Source organism: Leptopilina heterotoma, unplaced genomic scaffold, assembly GCF_015476425.1.
Source record: "Leptopilina heterotoma isolate Lh14 unplaced genomic scaffold, ASM1547642v1 Lhet_180, whole genome shotgun sequence".
NCBI classification, from domain to species: domain Eukaryota; kingdom Metazoa; phylum Arthropoda; class Insecta; order Hymenoptera; family Figitidae; genus Leptopilina; species Leptopilina heterotoma.
The window spans coordinates 1,355,303-1,367,580 of record NW_025110897.1 but is presented as its reverse complement, the minus strand read 5'-3'; the positions used below and the strand labels follow the sequence as shown (position 1 = coordinate 1,367,580).

The window sequence follows — 12,278 nt, the reverse complement described above, 5'->3', positions numbered from 1 at the left end:
CGATCATTGGCAGTAGCGTGATCATCCCAAGCTAAAATCAATGGTGGTCTAATGATGGTTGCCAATTGTTTTGCCAAGAAAAAACCATGGGGCACCAAGCATGGCCCACTATTGAACCAATCGTTACCATTGGCAACTTCCCGTTGGGTATTGATACTCTTTAACCCCTTAGCAGTGTAGTCAAAATAAGCTTTTCGTGCCACAAATGTGCAAAAAATTTTTTTTTTAATTACTTAATATTATTATATTTTATGTTTTCGGAGTCGCTGAATCCGAATATTTAATCAAAATTTAAAAATTCAAAATGGCGGCTCCAAAATGGCTGCTTAAAAATTTAAAAGTTTCCGTATTTGACTAAAAATACTCACTTGGGGGTTTTTGGGGTCGCCGATTTCGAATATTTGGTTAAAATTAAAAAATTCAAAATGGCGACTTTAAAAATTTAAAAGTTTCCTGATTTGACTAAAAATGCTCACTTGGGGGGTTTTTGGGGTCGCTGATTTCGAATATCTGGTTAAAATTTTAAAATTCAAAATGGCGACCGAAAAAATTTTTAAGTTTTCGGATTTGGCTAGAAATGAGCATATGGGGGTTTTTGGAGACACTGAATCAAAATATTGGGTTAAAATTTTATAATTCGAAATGGCGACTTCAAGATGTTAACTAAAAATTTAAAAGTTTACGAATGTGGTTATAAATAGTTATTTGAGTCTTTTGAGGTTTATATTTTTATATATGTATAATATATTTTACATATATTATATTTATATATATTTACACAAACTATTTAAAACAACGCTCTTAGTCGTATCCGGAGTCACGAACTATTTAATTTAATTACTATTATTAAATTTTTTAATATAGATCGATTTTAAGTATTTCACAGTGTTTTAAAACATCGGACATATTAATTTCTCTGCTTTAAGTTTTAAGAACTAATTTGAGAATTTTAAATTTTTTGATTGCCATTTTGGAGCCGCCATTTTGAATTTTAAATTTTTGACTAAATATTTGGATTTAGAGACCTCAAAAACCCTTTAATGAGCATTTTTAGCTAAATTCGTAAACTTAAAAAATTTTGGTCGCCATTTTGAAGCCGCCATTTTGAATTTAAAATTTTCAATAACGGATTTGGATTCAGCGACCCCGAAAACCCCCGAGTAGGCATTTTTAGCAAGATTCGTTAACTTTTATATATCTTTTTTTCGATGCCGCTATAGCGGTCATACACACTGGGGGCACGAATTATTTTGGCCTCTATAGACGTCAAACACTGTGAAGGGGTTAAGTATTTTATTTTCTTCTTAGACAAAAAAATGAAAAGGGATCACTTTGTCGGTTGGTTGCAAAAGTTGTTTCTGTTTCAAAATGTTAAAGACCTTTATCAAATATAAATATCCTATGTAAACATAACTTTAAAATCAAACTAACATTCGGCCCTGATATTGTCCACGTGATTCAACTGTCAAACTGCTTGTTTCTGAGGTGGGGAAAACTTATGTACGGCAAAGAGTTAAAATAACTCTCATCTGAATAACGTCCCTGAAGAACCAGTAAAATTTATATTACCATTTCTAATTTCGTTTTTTAGAAATAAAAATTTCGATATTTCCTTAGATTTTATTGCTTCAAATAACAAATAATACTTAAAGAGTATCAATAAATTAATGAAAAATGCATGATTCGACGTGTGTGACCCTGTATAGATTTAGAAAAAAGAATAAAAAAAGTTTCACTTTTTTCAAAATTAGTAAATTGCGATTATCTCCGAATCTAGAACCTGCAAAGTGATCCTTTTTTATGCGGACGTCTACATATATAAATGATGCTCTTTTAAGATGCAAAATTCTCGCTTAGTTATAAATTTGTTAACTAAAAATTATATATATTTATGCATATATAGCACTTGAACATGTGACATAAAAAAATCAAAAAGTTTCTTAAAGAAGAGACAACGTGGAATCATAATTATCTTGTCAAGTTTCCGACTATCTGTATAAGAGATAATTCGAAAAGAGGATCAGGTACGATTTATCGGTATGAAAAATTGGAATCTGGAAGTCATTTGGAATAACTTCCCACCAAGTTTGTAGCGGTACATTTTAGAAGAACCTGCCCACCTCTGAGGAGACCTGTGTGTACTTTTGTTATTGTGGTTATTAATTTTGTTGAAAACATAAGATTTATAGAAAAAATATAATCATAGGAATTACATTTTATTTTACCTGATTTGGATATACAACGGAAATTGTCTAAGTATAGTCCTATGTTTTTATTAAAGATTAATTCTATCTCTTTTTTGTGACCAGGCATAACATTTTTATTCACATATGCTGTAAATAGAAATATTATAATTATATGAAACGTATCAAAAGTTGCAAGATTAGAGAATTTACAATTTACAAACTATTAAAAGGGGAGTCTGCTTTGATCGAAAATATTCTTAAACATGTAGAGAATGCTCTCTTGAAATTGTTTTAACAATTTCGAACTGGAAATATAGTTAAATCATCGACTTTTTAACCGATTTACTCCGTTAACAGATTAAAGAACGATGCTTAAAAAGGTCAAATTCTGCCCAGAAGGGGAAAGTAAAAAAAAAGAATATTTTTTAATAGCTTTCACCCTGCTGAATCCGAAAATGACCATTAAAAAGTTGCATACCATAGGGAAAGGGTTAAAAACCTACCCCTAAATCAGATATGTGAATAAAACCTGAATTACATATAATTTTTGTAAAAAAGCGGACTTTCACTCAACATTTAAATTTCCTTCAAATCATATCTACAGAAATAATAAAAAACAATTGTACTCTACCTAAATAAAAAACTACCCTCACTGAGTCAACTAAAATAATTTGAAGTATGAGATAATGCTACTTTCTTGCAAGTCATCATTTTCATCTTGTCTTAATCTTTTTCAGCGACATCCAACATATAACAAAAAAACCTTCAAACATGTCAAAAAACCACCCCCGCATCATCCCTTCAAATCCAAAGATCCATAAAAGCCTTGTTGGTAAAAGCCAAAATCCTTAAATATCAAAAATTAAATCTGTTATTTTCCTGAACCATTTTTAATAAAAACAATATTTCTCTAAGTATTATAAATCCTTAAAAAACTATCGTTCTTTTCATCTTTTATACATAAAAGAAATTTAAAGATCCTAAAATAGTTATTAATTATCTACAGTCAAAGGTAAAATGATTGAAATATCCAATCAATGAAGATAAGATGTGCGCTCAACAAAAAGTTCAGGTAGGATGATTGAAATATCCAATCAGTGAAGAAATGATGAGGGGTCAGCAACAAGTTGAGGTAGGATCATCTTAATATTTAATTAACTAAGATGAGATTTGCTCTTTCCAACTAGTTAAGGTAATATCATTGGAATATCTAATCAATATAGATAAGATATGCGCTCACCAAACAGTTCAGGCAGGATCATTAGAATATCTAATCAATGAAGATAAGATGTGCTCTTACCAACCAGTTAAGGTAGGATCATTGGAATTCACAATCAGTGAAGATAAGACAAGGTGTCACCAACTAGTTAAGGTGGGATCATTGGAATTCACAATCAGTGAAGATAAGACAAGGTGTCACCAACCAGTTAAGGTGGGATCATTGGAATTCACAATCAGTAAAGATAAGACAAGGTGTCACCAACCAGTTAAGGTAGGATCAATAAAGATAAGATGTGCTCTTACCAACCAGTTTAGGTAAGATCATGGAAATTTCCAATTAGTAAAAATATGTTTAAGGGATAGCAACCAGTTAAGATAAGATCATTGGAATATCCGATCAATGATTCATTTATTGATTGGATGTTCCAATGATCCTACCTTAACTGGTTGGTGAGAGCACATCTTATCTTTAATGATTAAATATTCCAATGATCCCACCTTAACTGGTTGGTGACACCTTACCTTATCTTCACTGACTGATTTAAAAATTCTAAATGGCGGATCCAATATGGCGGACATGAAATTTAAAATCGACTGAAATCGATTAAAAATCGTAACTTAGGGGTTCTTGGGGTGGCTGAATACGAATCTAGTATCAGTTTTTAAAAATTTTAAATGGCGTATCCAATATGGCGGACATAAAATTTTTTAATCGACTGAATTCAGTCATCTGTCAAAACTTCAAAATGTCGGATCCAATATAGCGAACATAAAACTTAAAAATCGACTGAATTCGCTTGAAACTCGTTACATGGGGGTTTTAAGGGTGGCTGAGTACGAATCTGAGGTTATCTTTTAAAAATCCAATATGGAAAATCCAATATGGCGGACACGTAAATGGAGAATAGAATGCTAATATTTCTGACAATAACTAACTAGCGGAATCAATACATCAAATGACGATTGACATGCAATAACACTAACGCTCTAATGACTTTTTCAGAAGACAAGTATCTGATTCAAGAAAACAAAAGATAATCGCCGGACACTAACACTAATACTAACACTAATTCGAAAATAATAATGCTACCAAGATGAAAGTATTGAATTCGATGAAACAAATGACGATCGTCAGAAAGTAACACACCGCCGCGTCGCACCTACGTCACACATCCCACCGCGAGACTTACCTGGCTAGCGACCAGACTTCTATATACTCTGCTCGCACGGACAATTTCCTCAGTTCGCCGTCGAACTGACTCGGGGCTTGCTCCGAGGAATATCGACGACAACTCTCTCCTTCTTTTCTCTCCTTCTTTTCTACCTAGTGCAAGCAGGCGGTATCTCAGGTACGAGTGGGGCTGCTAGCTTGCACAAATTCCTAGAAGGAGCTGTACTCGAGACACAGGTACAACTGTGTAGTAGTAACACCCCTCGTTACTCCGTCGATCGTTTTCGCTCTTATGCACTTGGTCAGACTAGGGGTACATCCATGTAAGACCACGTGCATAATTTCCGTCTACGCCATTGTGAACCAACCCTGTGGTGAAGAGGTGCAACTCGACCTCCACAGTGTTGATGCACTAGGTAGATTCTTCGACCCAAGGTACATCTTGGGGGAAGATGAAGCTTGTATTTTAACCTTCCTTCACAATTCGCACTAACATTGGGCATGAATACCAAAGAGAGAATCGGTATCTAGCAATCTCGATATTAAAAGTCGACCTAGCGTGCACGACCCTACGTCTGTCCCGTTGCCTAGGGATAATTTCTAGAGTTTACCCTCGCGAATAAATAAGAGTTTACATCGGTTAAAATTTAAGATGTCGGTAAATTAACGTAAAGTAACGTAAGACTCGAAATGTTAAATACTAGAGATATGATTATAACGATCACTAGCTTAACGGTAAACCATATAATTCACTAGAGTCAAAGTTATTGAAATGTTTAATTGATTTACTGGAATGTTCTCATATAGTAAACTAGCGAACGATATTTTATTATTAGTATTTCTTCAATTTATTTTGTTAATCTAAATTTATTTTGTTAGTTATATTTTTGTTATTTTATATATTACTAAAATATACTTTCTTACGAAGGTTTAATTAATGCCTTCCCTCCCTAGGGGTTTCAAGACCTTGCCGTTGGTGGGAGGCGCACAAGGGGCTTTACCCAGTGGGAGGCTACTTCTCGATATCTCTCGTGGGGACCGGGGGGTGAACCCTTCAAAATGGGTCGGCCGCTACGGAAACCGAATCTTTTGTGTTTCGCTGGGCAGTGTCTCAGGGCACGGAGATCTAGAGGGATATCCAGTGAGACGGGATGGCAGAGGCTTAACCGCGGGTCCATTCCGAAGACTTCTTATTGGTGGAAGTCTGACCAAAAAGAAACCTTTCCATGGTTACGTTGACTGTGCCATGGCGATTGAGGCGCGAGTCTCTGCCACCCAATCCGTGATGAACTCGTGTCCATGGATGAATGATACTAGGGTTAACAAATCCGTCGGGTTCTTCCGTGGGGGGTTGGACGGGGGACGACCATCGCTGGGCATTACTTAGCTCTCGTAAAGTTCGGGAACGGTTGTGTTACAGGAGGGGCCCGTCCTCTGGACGACCCGTCGTCGTGGGGGACCAAAATAGATACTACTAACACAAACAAACAAAACAAAAATCCGGAACATGCGAGCAATGTAGAGCCCTCTTCGGGGGATCACAATGCTGGCATGGGGACTACGCTTGGAGCTGGGGTGGGGACCAAACCTTGCAACAAGTAGATAGGGTTCAGCAACACTCGGGTAACCTTGTCCTTGAGGGCAAGAGACCAAGTGGGGCTGAAATGAGGAAAAGAAGGCGGGAGCGAGCTCGGGACTCTCTGAGGACCGAATCGAATACCGCTGGCACTTCTCAGAGCACTAGTGGAGTGGGGGGGAGGGCGTCGGGGGCCGGGGAAGAGACGGCAGGACTGGGATGAGGCTTCCCCTAATACTAGAATGCCGTCAAAAAAGATAAGGGGCCCACAAGGGGGAACCTTATCGTTTGCGGAGATCACTAGATCGTCATTAGCCGGGGCGATCGTAGCGGAAGGCTATCCGAGGGTCCAGATGACATTGGCTAATCTGGACCAATTAAGGGTAGCAATTCATGATGAGATTGGGGGGACGAAGTTTGACCCTATCGTCATTTCGAAGAGATTCGCCTCACTAGGGGAGCGATCCTAGTAGAGTGCCTGGACTCAGAATCTAGGGAATGGCTAAATAGCCTCGGTAGACAAAATACCGGGGTGGATACATCCGCGTGGAGGGTATATTCGGGAGGCGAGGGGAGAGCAGACCAAGCTACGTTTAGATTGGAATCGAAGGATCGGGAACAGGAGTGGGAACGTAATCCTAGGAGTACTGACTGGGCTTCATATAGTGAAGACTTCAAGGCCTCCATGGCATGCTTCCCCACTTCTTATGGAACGAGGGAGGAGTTAGAGATTGCAGCGGAATATCTGCGAGATTCTATTATCTGTTCCTTTGAAAGGAACTGTGTAGTTAAGAAAATTGGCTTCAATGGGGGCGGTAAATGGTGGACCCCCTGTTTGGAGGAACATAGGAAAACAGTAAGAAAGCTTTTTAATAAAGCCAAGAAACGTAGGCATCAGCGAGCATGGGATGAATATCATACCGCTCGCGATTCTTACAAGAAAGAAGTAGAGAGGGCAAAGGGTGTCAGCTAGAGAAGTTTTTGCTAAGGAATCGAGAGAGTACCAGAAGCTTTAAGACTTCATAAAGTACTAGCTCGAGACCCATTGGCAAAATTAACTACTATTAAGCTGCCTAATGGGCAGTATGCCCAGGATAAAAGGAAGTGTCTAAAGCACCTGATGGAAGTAAACTTCCCGGACTTTAGAGAAGGTTTGGAGAACAGCTATGGCATAGGACCAGGTAGGAACCGAGGATATCGGGAACACTGGAAACTAGCAGCCAGGGTCGTAACTCTGGAAGGGATTGATTGGGCAATAAGCACTTTCAAACCATTTAAGGCTTCAGGTGGGACGGTATATATCCGGTTCTTTTGCAAAAGAGACTGGATTGTATTAGAGTACCACTGTGTAATATTATGAGAGCATGTATAGCTCTTGGTTATACACCGGAGTCTTGGAAAAAGACGAGGGTTGTGTTTATTCCGAAGGCCGGTCGTTCAGGGTATACTGCGGCGAAGGACTTCAGGCCAATCAGCCTAACCTCCTTTATTTTAAAGACGTTAGAGAAACTGGTGGATAATTTTATTCGACAGGAATGTCTTAGAGATTCTCCCCTACATCAGGGACAGCATGCATATAGAGCGGGCTTCTCAGTAGAAACAGCCCTCCATTCGGCAGTAGGCAGAATAGAGGGACAAATTAGCAGTGGTGGCTATGCGGTGGTTACCTTTCTTGATATCGAAGGTGCCTTCCCTAACACCTCTAGCAAAGCTATCTGTAGGGCAGCCAGGATGCGAGGTGTGCCCGAGCCGCTAGTTAAGTGGATCGACAGCATGCTTCGCGAAAGGGCCCTGGAAGCGGAGTATGGTGAGGCTAAGGTAACAGGCCTTGTCTCAAAAGGGTGCCCACAGGGAGGAGTCCTTTCTCCTTTATTGTGGTGCTTAGTGACAGATGAGTTAATTAGAAACCTCAATAGCCAGGGATATTATACGCAAAGTTATGCGGATGATTTTCTCATAATTATAAGAGGACATGCAATTGAGACCCTCTTAGAACTTACGGAACGTGCACTTAAGATTGTCAAGGATTGGTGCAATCTGACTGGACTTTCCGTAAACCCAGAGAAAACGAATATAGTAGTTTTCACAAGGAAATATAAAGTACCGAGTTTGAAGAAACCGATATTTTATGGAAAAGAGATTTCCTTTTCTGAATCGGCTAAGTATCTGGGAGTAATCCTGGATAAAAAGCTGGTTTGGAGGGAACATTTCGAATATCAGTATAGCAGGTTCTGTACCGCATTTTGGGCGTGTAGAAGGGCGATAGGGTCATCGTGGGGACTAAGGCCTACTTTGGTCAACTGGCTCTATCAGATGATCTTAAAACCAAGGTTTCTTCACGCGGTGGTTGTCTGGTGGTCTATGACTCAACTGATAACGGTTAAAGAGAAACTAGGCCAACTGCAGGCAATGATTTTCAGGGGTATTACGGGGGCAATGAGGACCACGCTAACAGCTGCGTTGGGATTCATGCTTGCCGAAGTACCTCTGCATATTGCCGCGGTGAAAAAGGCGGCTCTTACTATGAGCAGGTTAACTGCGCAGGGAAGGTGGAAAGTTGGTAGTATACACACCAAGCTTCCACGCTCAATTCTATCAATACCAGAATTAAGTATAGTGCAAGATAGAATGATCAAGAGGGTGAAATTTAAACCCTGCTTTAAGATCATTACACCTTCCAGAATGGACTGGAAGAAAGGTTTTCCACTTGGGGACGAAGTCTGGTATACACACGGCTCCAAGATGGACTGCGGTGCAGGCTTCGGAATTTATCAGAAAACTGGCTGCTTTAAAGTGGCTGATTCATTAGGACAACATGCCACGGTCTGGCAGGCAGAGGTCTGTGCGATGTTAACTTGCGCCCAAATATCCATCCGAAATGGAACAAAGGGCAAGAGGATTAGTATTTGTGTGGATAGTCAAGCAGCCTTAGGGGCTCTGAAAAATCCCACAATATAATCAAAACTCGTCTGGGAATGCCGCAGCGTACTAGATGAGTTGGGTTCAACAAATAGACTTTCATTGATTGAGGTACCGGGTCACTCGGGAATCAAGGGTAATGAAAGAGTAGACGTCTTGGCGAAAACCGGTTCCGAGACGAAATTTATAGGTCCTGAACCAGCAGTGGCAATAATGCCATGCTTAATTAAGGGAGCCATAGAAAGATGGGGTGAAAAGGAAAATGAGAAGTATTGGGCGAGCGTTGGGGTGGTAAGGCAAGCGAAAACTCTGTTGGGGTTAGCACTCAACAAGAGACGAGCGAGCGATCTTCTAAAACTCGATAAGATCAGAGTTAGAACCGTAGTTCGTCTACTTACGGGTCATGGACTATTGAACTACCATCAGCATAAAATAGGCAGACAAGTTTCACCTATGTGCAGACTGTGTGGGGAAAGTAACAAAACTTCGACTCACATATTATCTGAATGCCCAGCGTTAGCTAGGATCAGGCTATCTAGCTGGGGTCAAGCAATTATTGACCCTAAGCAGGTGAGCAACCTATCGATATAAGAGATACTGGACTTCTGGAGAAGAACAGGACTCTAAGAAGTTGCTATAAACGAGCGAACTGGAGTCTGGTACAATGGGTTTTGTAACCTAGGTGCTTACTTTCCCCTCTTGAGGAAAATCCAGCTCGATCTCGGTGTCAGATTAGATTAGATTAGATTAATTAATGCCTTATTAATGACTACACCTTACTCTAAATCATAGTATAAAACGTTCCTTAACTTAAATATTGTTTTTGATAAAGATTTTTAGACTAAATTGCTAAATTTAACTAAACTAAATACCCGGACTCCATCCGGCGAGCTATTCTTTTGGCAATAAAAAATCACGATCATTACAAATTATTAACTTAATTGAAAAAGCAACTTTACATTTCTCTTTTAAATAATGATTTTTTAAAGTGAAACTTACTCATGATAGCAGATTTAACTTTTTCAGCTATCTGCTCATATTTACTCCTCAAATTCCATGCAAAATGCGGTAAATTCTCTTTACCAAGTAAATTTTTCAACAAAATTTTTGTTAACTCAAATGGGTCATTTTTAAAGCTGGTTGTGAATATTTTAAGTTTTTTCTCATCTATCCAAATATTTGATCCAGTTGTTAATTCCACCTTTAACGTATAAACAAAAATAAAAAATGTTCATTAAATATACTCATTGACATCAAAATCTGTAAGATGTCCCTAGGATATGCTTTTGTTAACCCTTTGAGGAGCGGTGCGACGTATACGTCCCACTTTTTGTTTTACATTTTTTTTGTTTTATGGCATATTTGGATATTAATAACCATATGTTTTTATTTATAAACACTAAGGATATAATTTAAGGGGTTACATGAGTCAAAACGTCCGGACAATGTATGATTGTTTAATTTTTTTTTCATAAAATAAATAAATTTTTTTATTTGAGTGTTTTTATATCTTAAAGTACACTATTAAAAGAGTAACTTGTAAAAATTTCGTTAAAAAATATTTAAAATCAGGACCGTACCTACAGGTTCTTTAAGAACCCTTCCAAAAAAGCGGTGGTCACGATATCTTCTGACCGGTTCATTGAAAATCAAAAAACCAAATATTTTCTGTTAGTGGATCAGTATAGCTCGTGATTGAACGAAGGAATATTTTTTTTTTTGATTAGAACCGATTATACATGGTCTTAATGGTTCTAAAAATTTTAACTTTTGATAAAAGACACTGTCAAACATCCAAATTTCAATTTCTTTGAAAACCCTTTTTTCAATCACGAGATATATTCACCCACTAACTGAAAATTTTTTGTATTTTGATTTTAGATGAAGCAGTCAAAAGATATCTTGACCACCGCAAAAGCAATTTTTTTTAAAGGGGCCAAAAAAACTGTTGCTACGGGCCTGATTTTTAATATTTTTTATAAAAATTTTAATATCTTTCTCATTTAATAGTGTACTTTCAGATACCAAAGTGTTCAAATAAAAAAATTTATTTATTTTATGAAAAAAAAATTATTAAAAAAACATACGTTTTCAGGTCGTTTTGACCCATGTAACCCCTTAATGACTTTATATGAGTTTTTATAAAAAATATATTATTGTTAACCTAATATTAAACAATCAATCTCAAAAAATTTAATTTCTTTATGAATTAGTTTGACTATTATTCAACGACGAGTCATAATACTCTGAAATTTTTTTCACTTGTTTTACATCCCTAAATTACAAATTTTTTAAACAATTTAAAATCGACTAAAAATTGTTTTTTAGGAGTTTTTGGGGTCGCTGATTTCGAATATGACACCGTATTTGATTCTTGAAACTATGACATTAGGTATCGCATGCGACATGATCAATGGTATTGTTAAATCACTCGTGACGTATAGAGAATACGTTATAAAAGTCGCATGCGATATGTACTACACGATGTTTACCGCAGACAAGAATTCTCGAATAGTTTCAAGAATTGGGCCCCTGTTTTAAAAAATCAAAATGGCGGATCCAATATGTCGCACGATCTTTTAAAAATTGTTTAGTTTTACATGAAACTTATCACTCGGTGGTTTTAGGGATCGGTGATGACGATTCTGATGTTATTTTTTAAAATTTCAAAATGGCGGATTCAATATGGCAAACGATTTTTTTTTAATTGATTAGTTTTACCTGAAACTTGTCACGTGGGGGTTTCAGGGTTCGCTAATGACGAATCTGATGTTAGTTTTTAAAAATTCGAAATTACGGATCTAATATGACTGATGGCAAATGTAAAAATTTATGAGATTGTCACGAAACCTGTTACTCGGAGGTTGTTATAGTACCTGGTTACCAATCTTCAGTCTATTTTTAAATTTAGATTGTGAATTAATAATTAGTGGAGAAGTTTTTAAAATTAATGAACCCGAGTAATACGATACAATTGATTTAAAAAACCTTTTAATATTTTGACCAGGATTTTGTGATTGTGTCCCACTGTGCTACGTCTGTGGGTCTTTTCCTTTTTTGTCTTTGTCGAGTGCTTTATTCATTGTGTAATTTATTAAAATTTTTAATTATGAATCATTTAAAGTAATAATCGTTTATTTTCTTCCGTTGTTGTAATTTGTTAAAGTTTTTTAATCGATTATCGGAAGAGTAGTAAATGAAACAC

At 37.3% G+C, this 12,278-nt stretch overlaps 2 protein-coding genes across 13 annotated transcripts in view; both read right to left on the bottom strand.

Moving 5' to 3' along the window:
* The window catches only part of LOC122500030, a 212,524-nt gene that overhangs the window by 64,777 nt on the left and 135,469 nt on the right, over nucleotides 1–12,278 (bottom strand). The window lies entirely within an intron of this gene.
* LOC122500031 overlaps nucleotides 1–12,278 on the bottom strand; it is a 55,893-nt gene that overhangs the window by 27,012 nt on the left and 16,603 nt on the right. The window contains exons 13-14 of one of the 2 annotated variants that reach the window (XM_043608726.1): nucleotides 10,073–10,274; nucleotides 2,214–2,333 (exon numbers count right to left, since the gene is read on the bottom strand). In XM_043608726.1, coding sequence (XP_043464661.1) covers nucleotides 2,214–2,333; nucleotides 10,073–10,274 — 322 coding nt within the window. The remainder of the gene's footprint in view (nucleotides 1–2,213; nucleotides 2,334–10,072; nucleotides 10,275–12,278) is intronic. The other variant, XM_043608727.1, reaches the window with a different exon arrangement.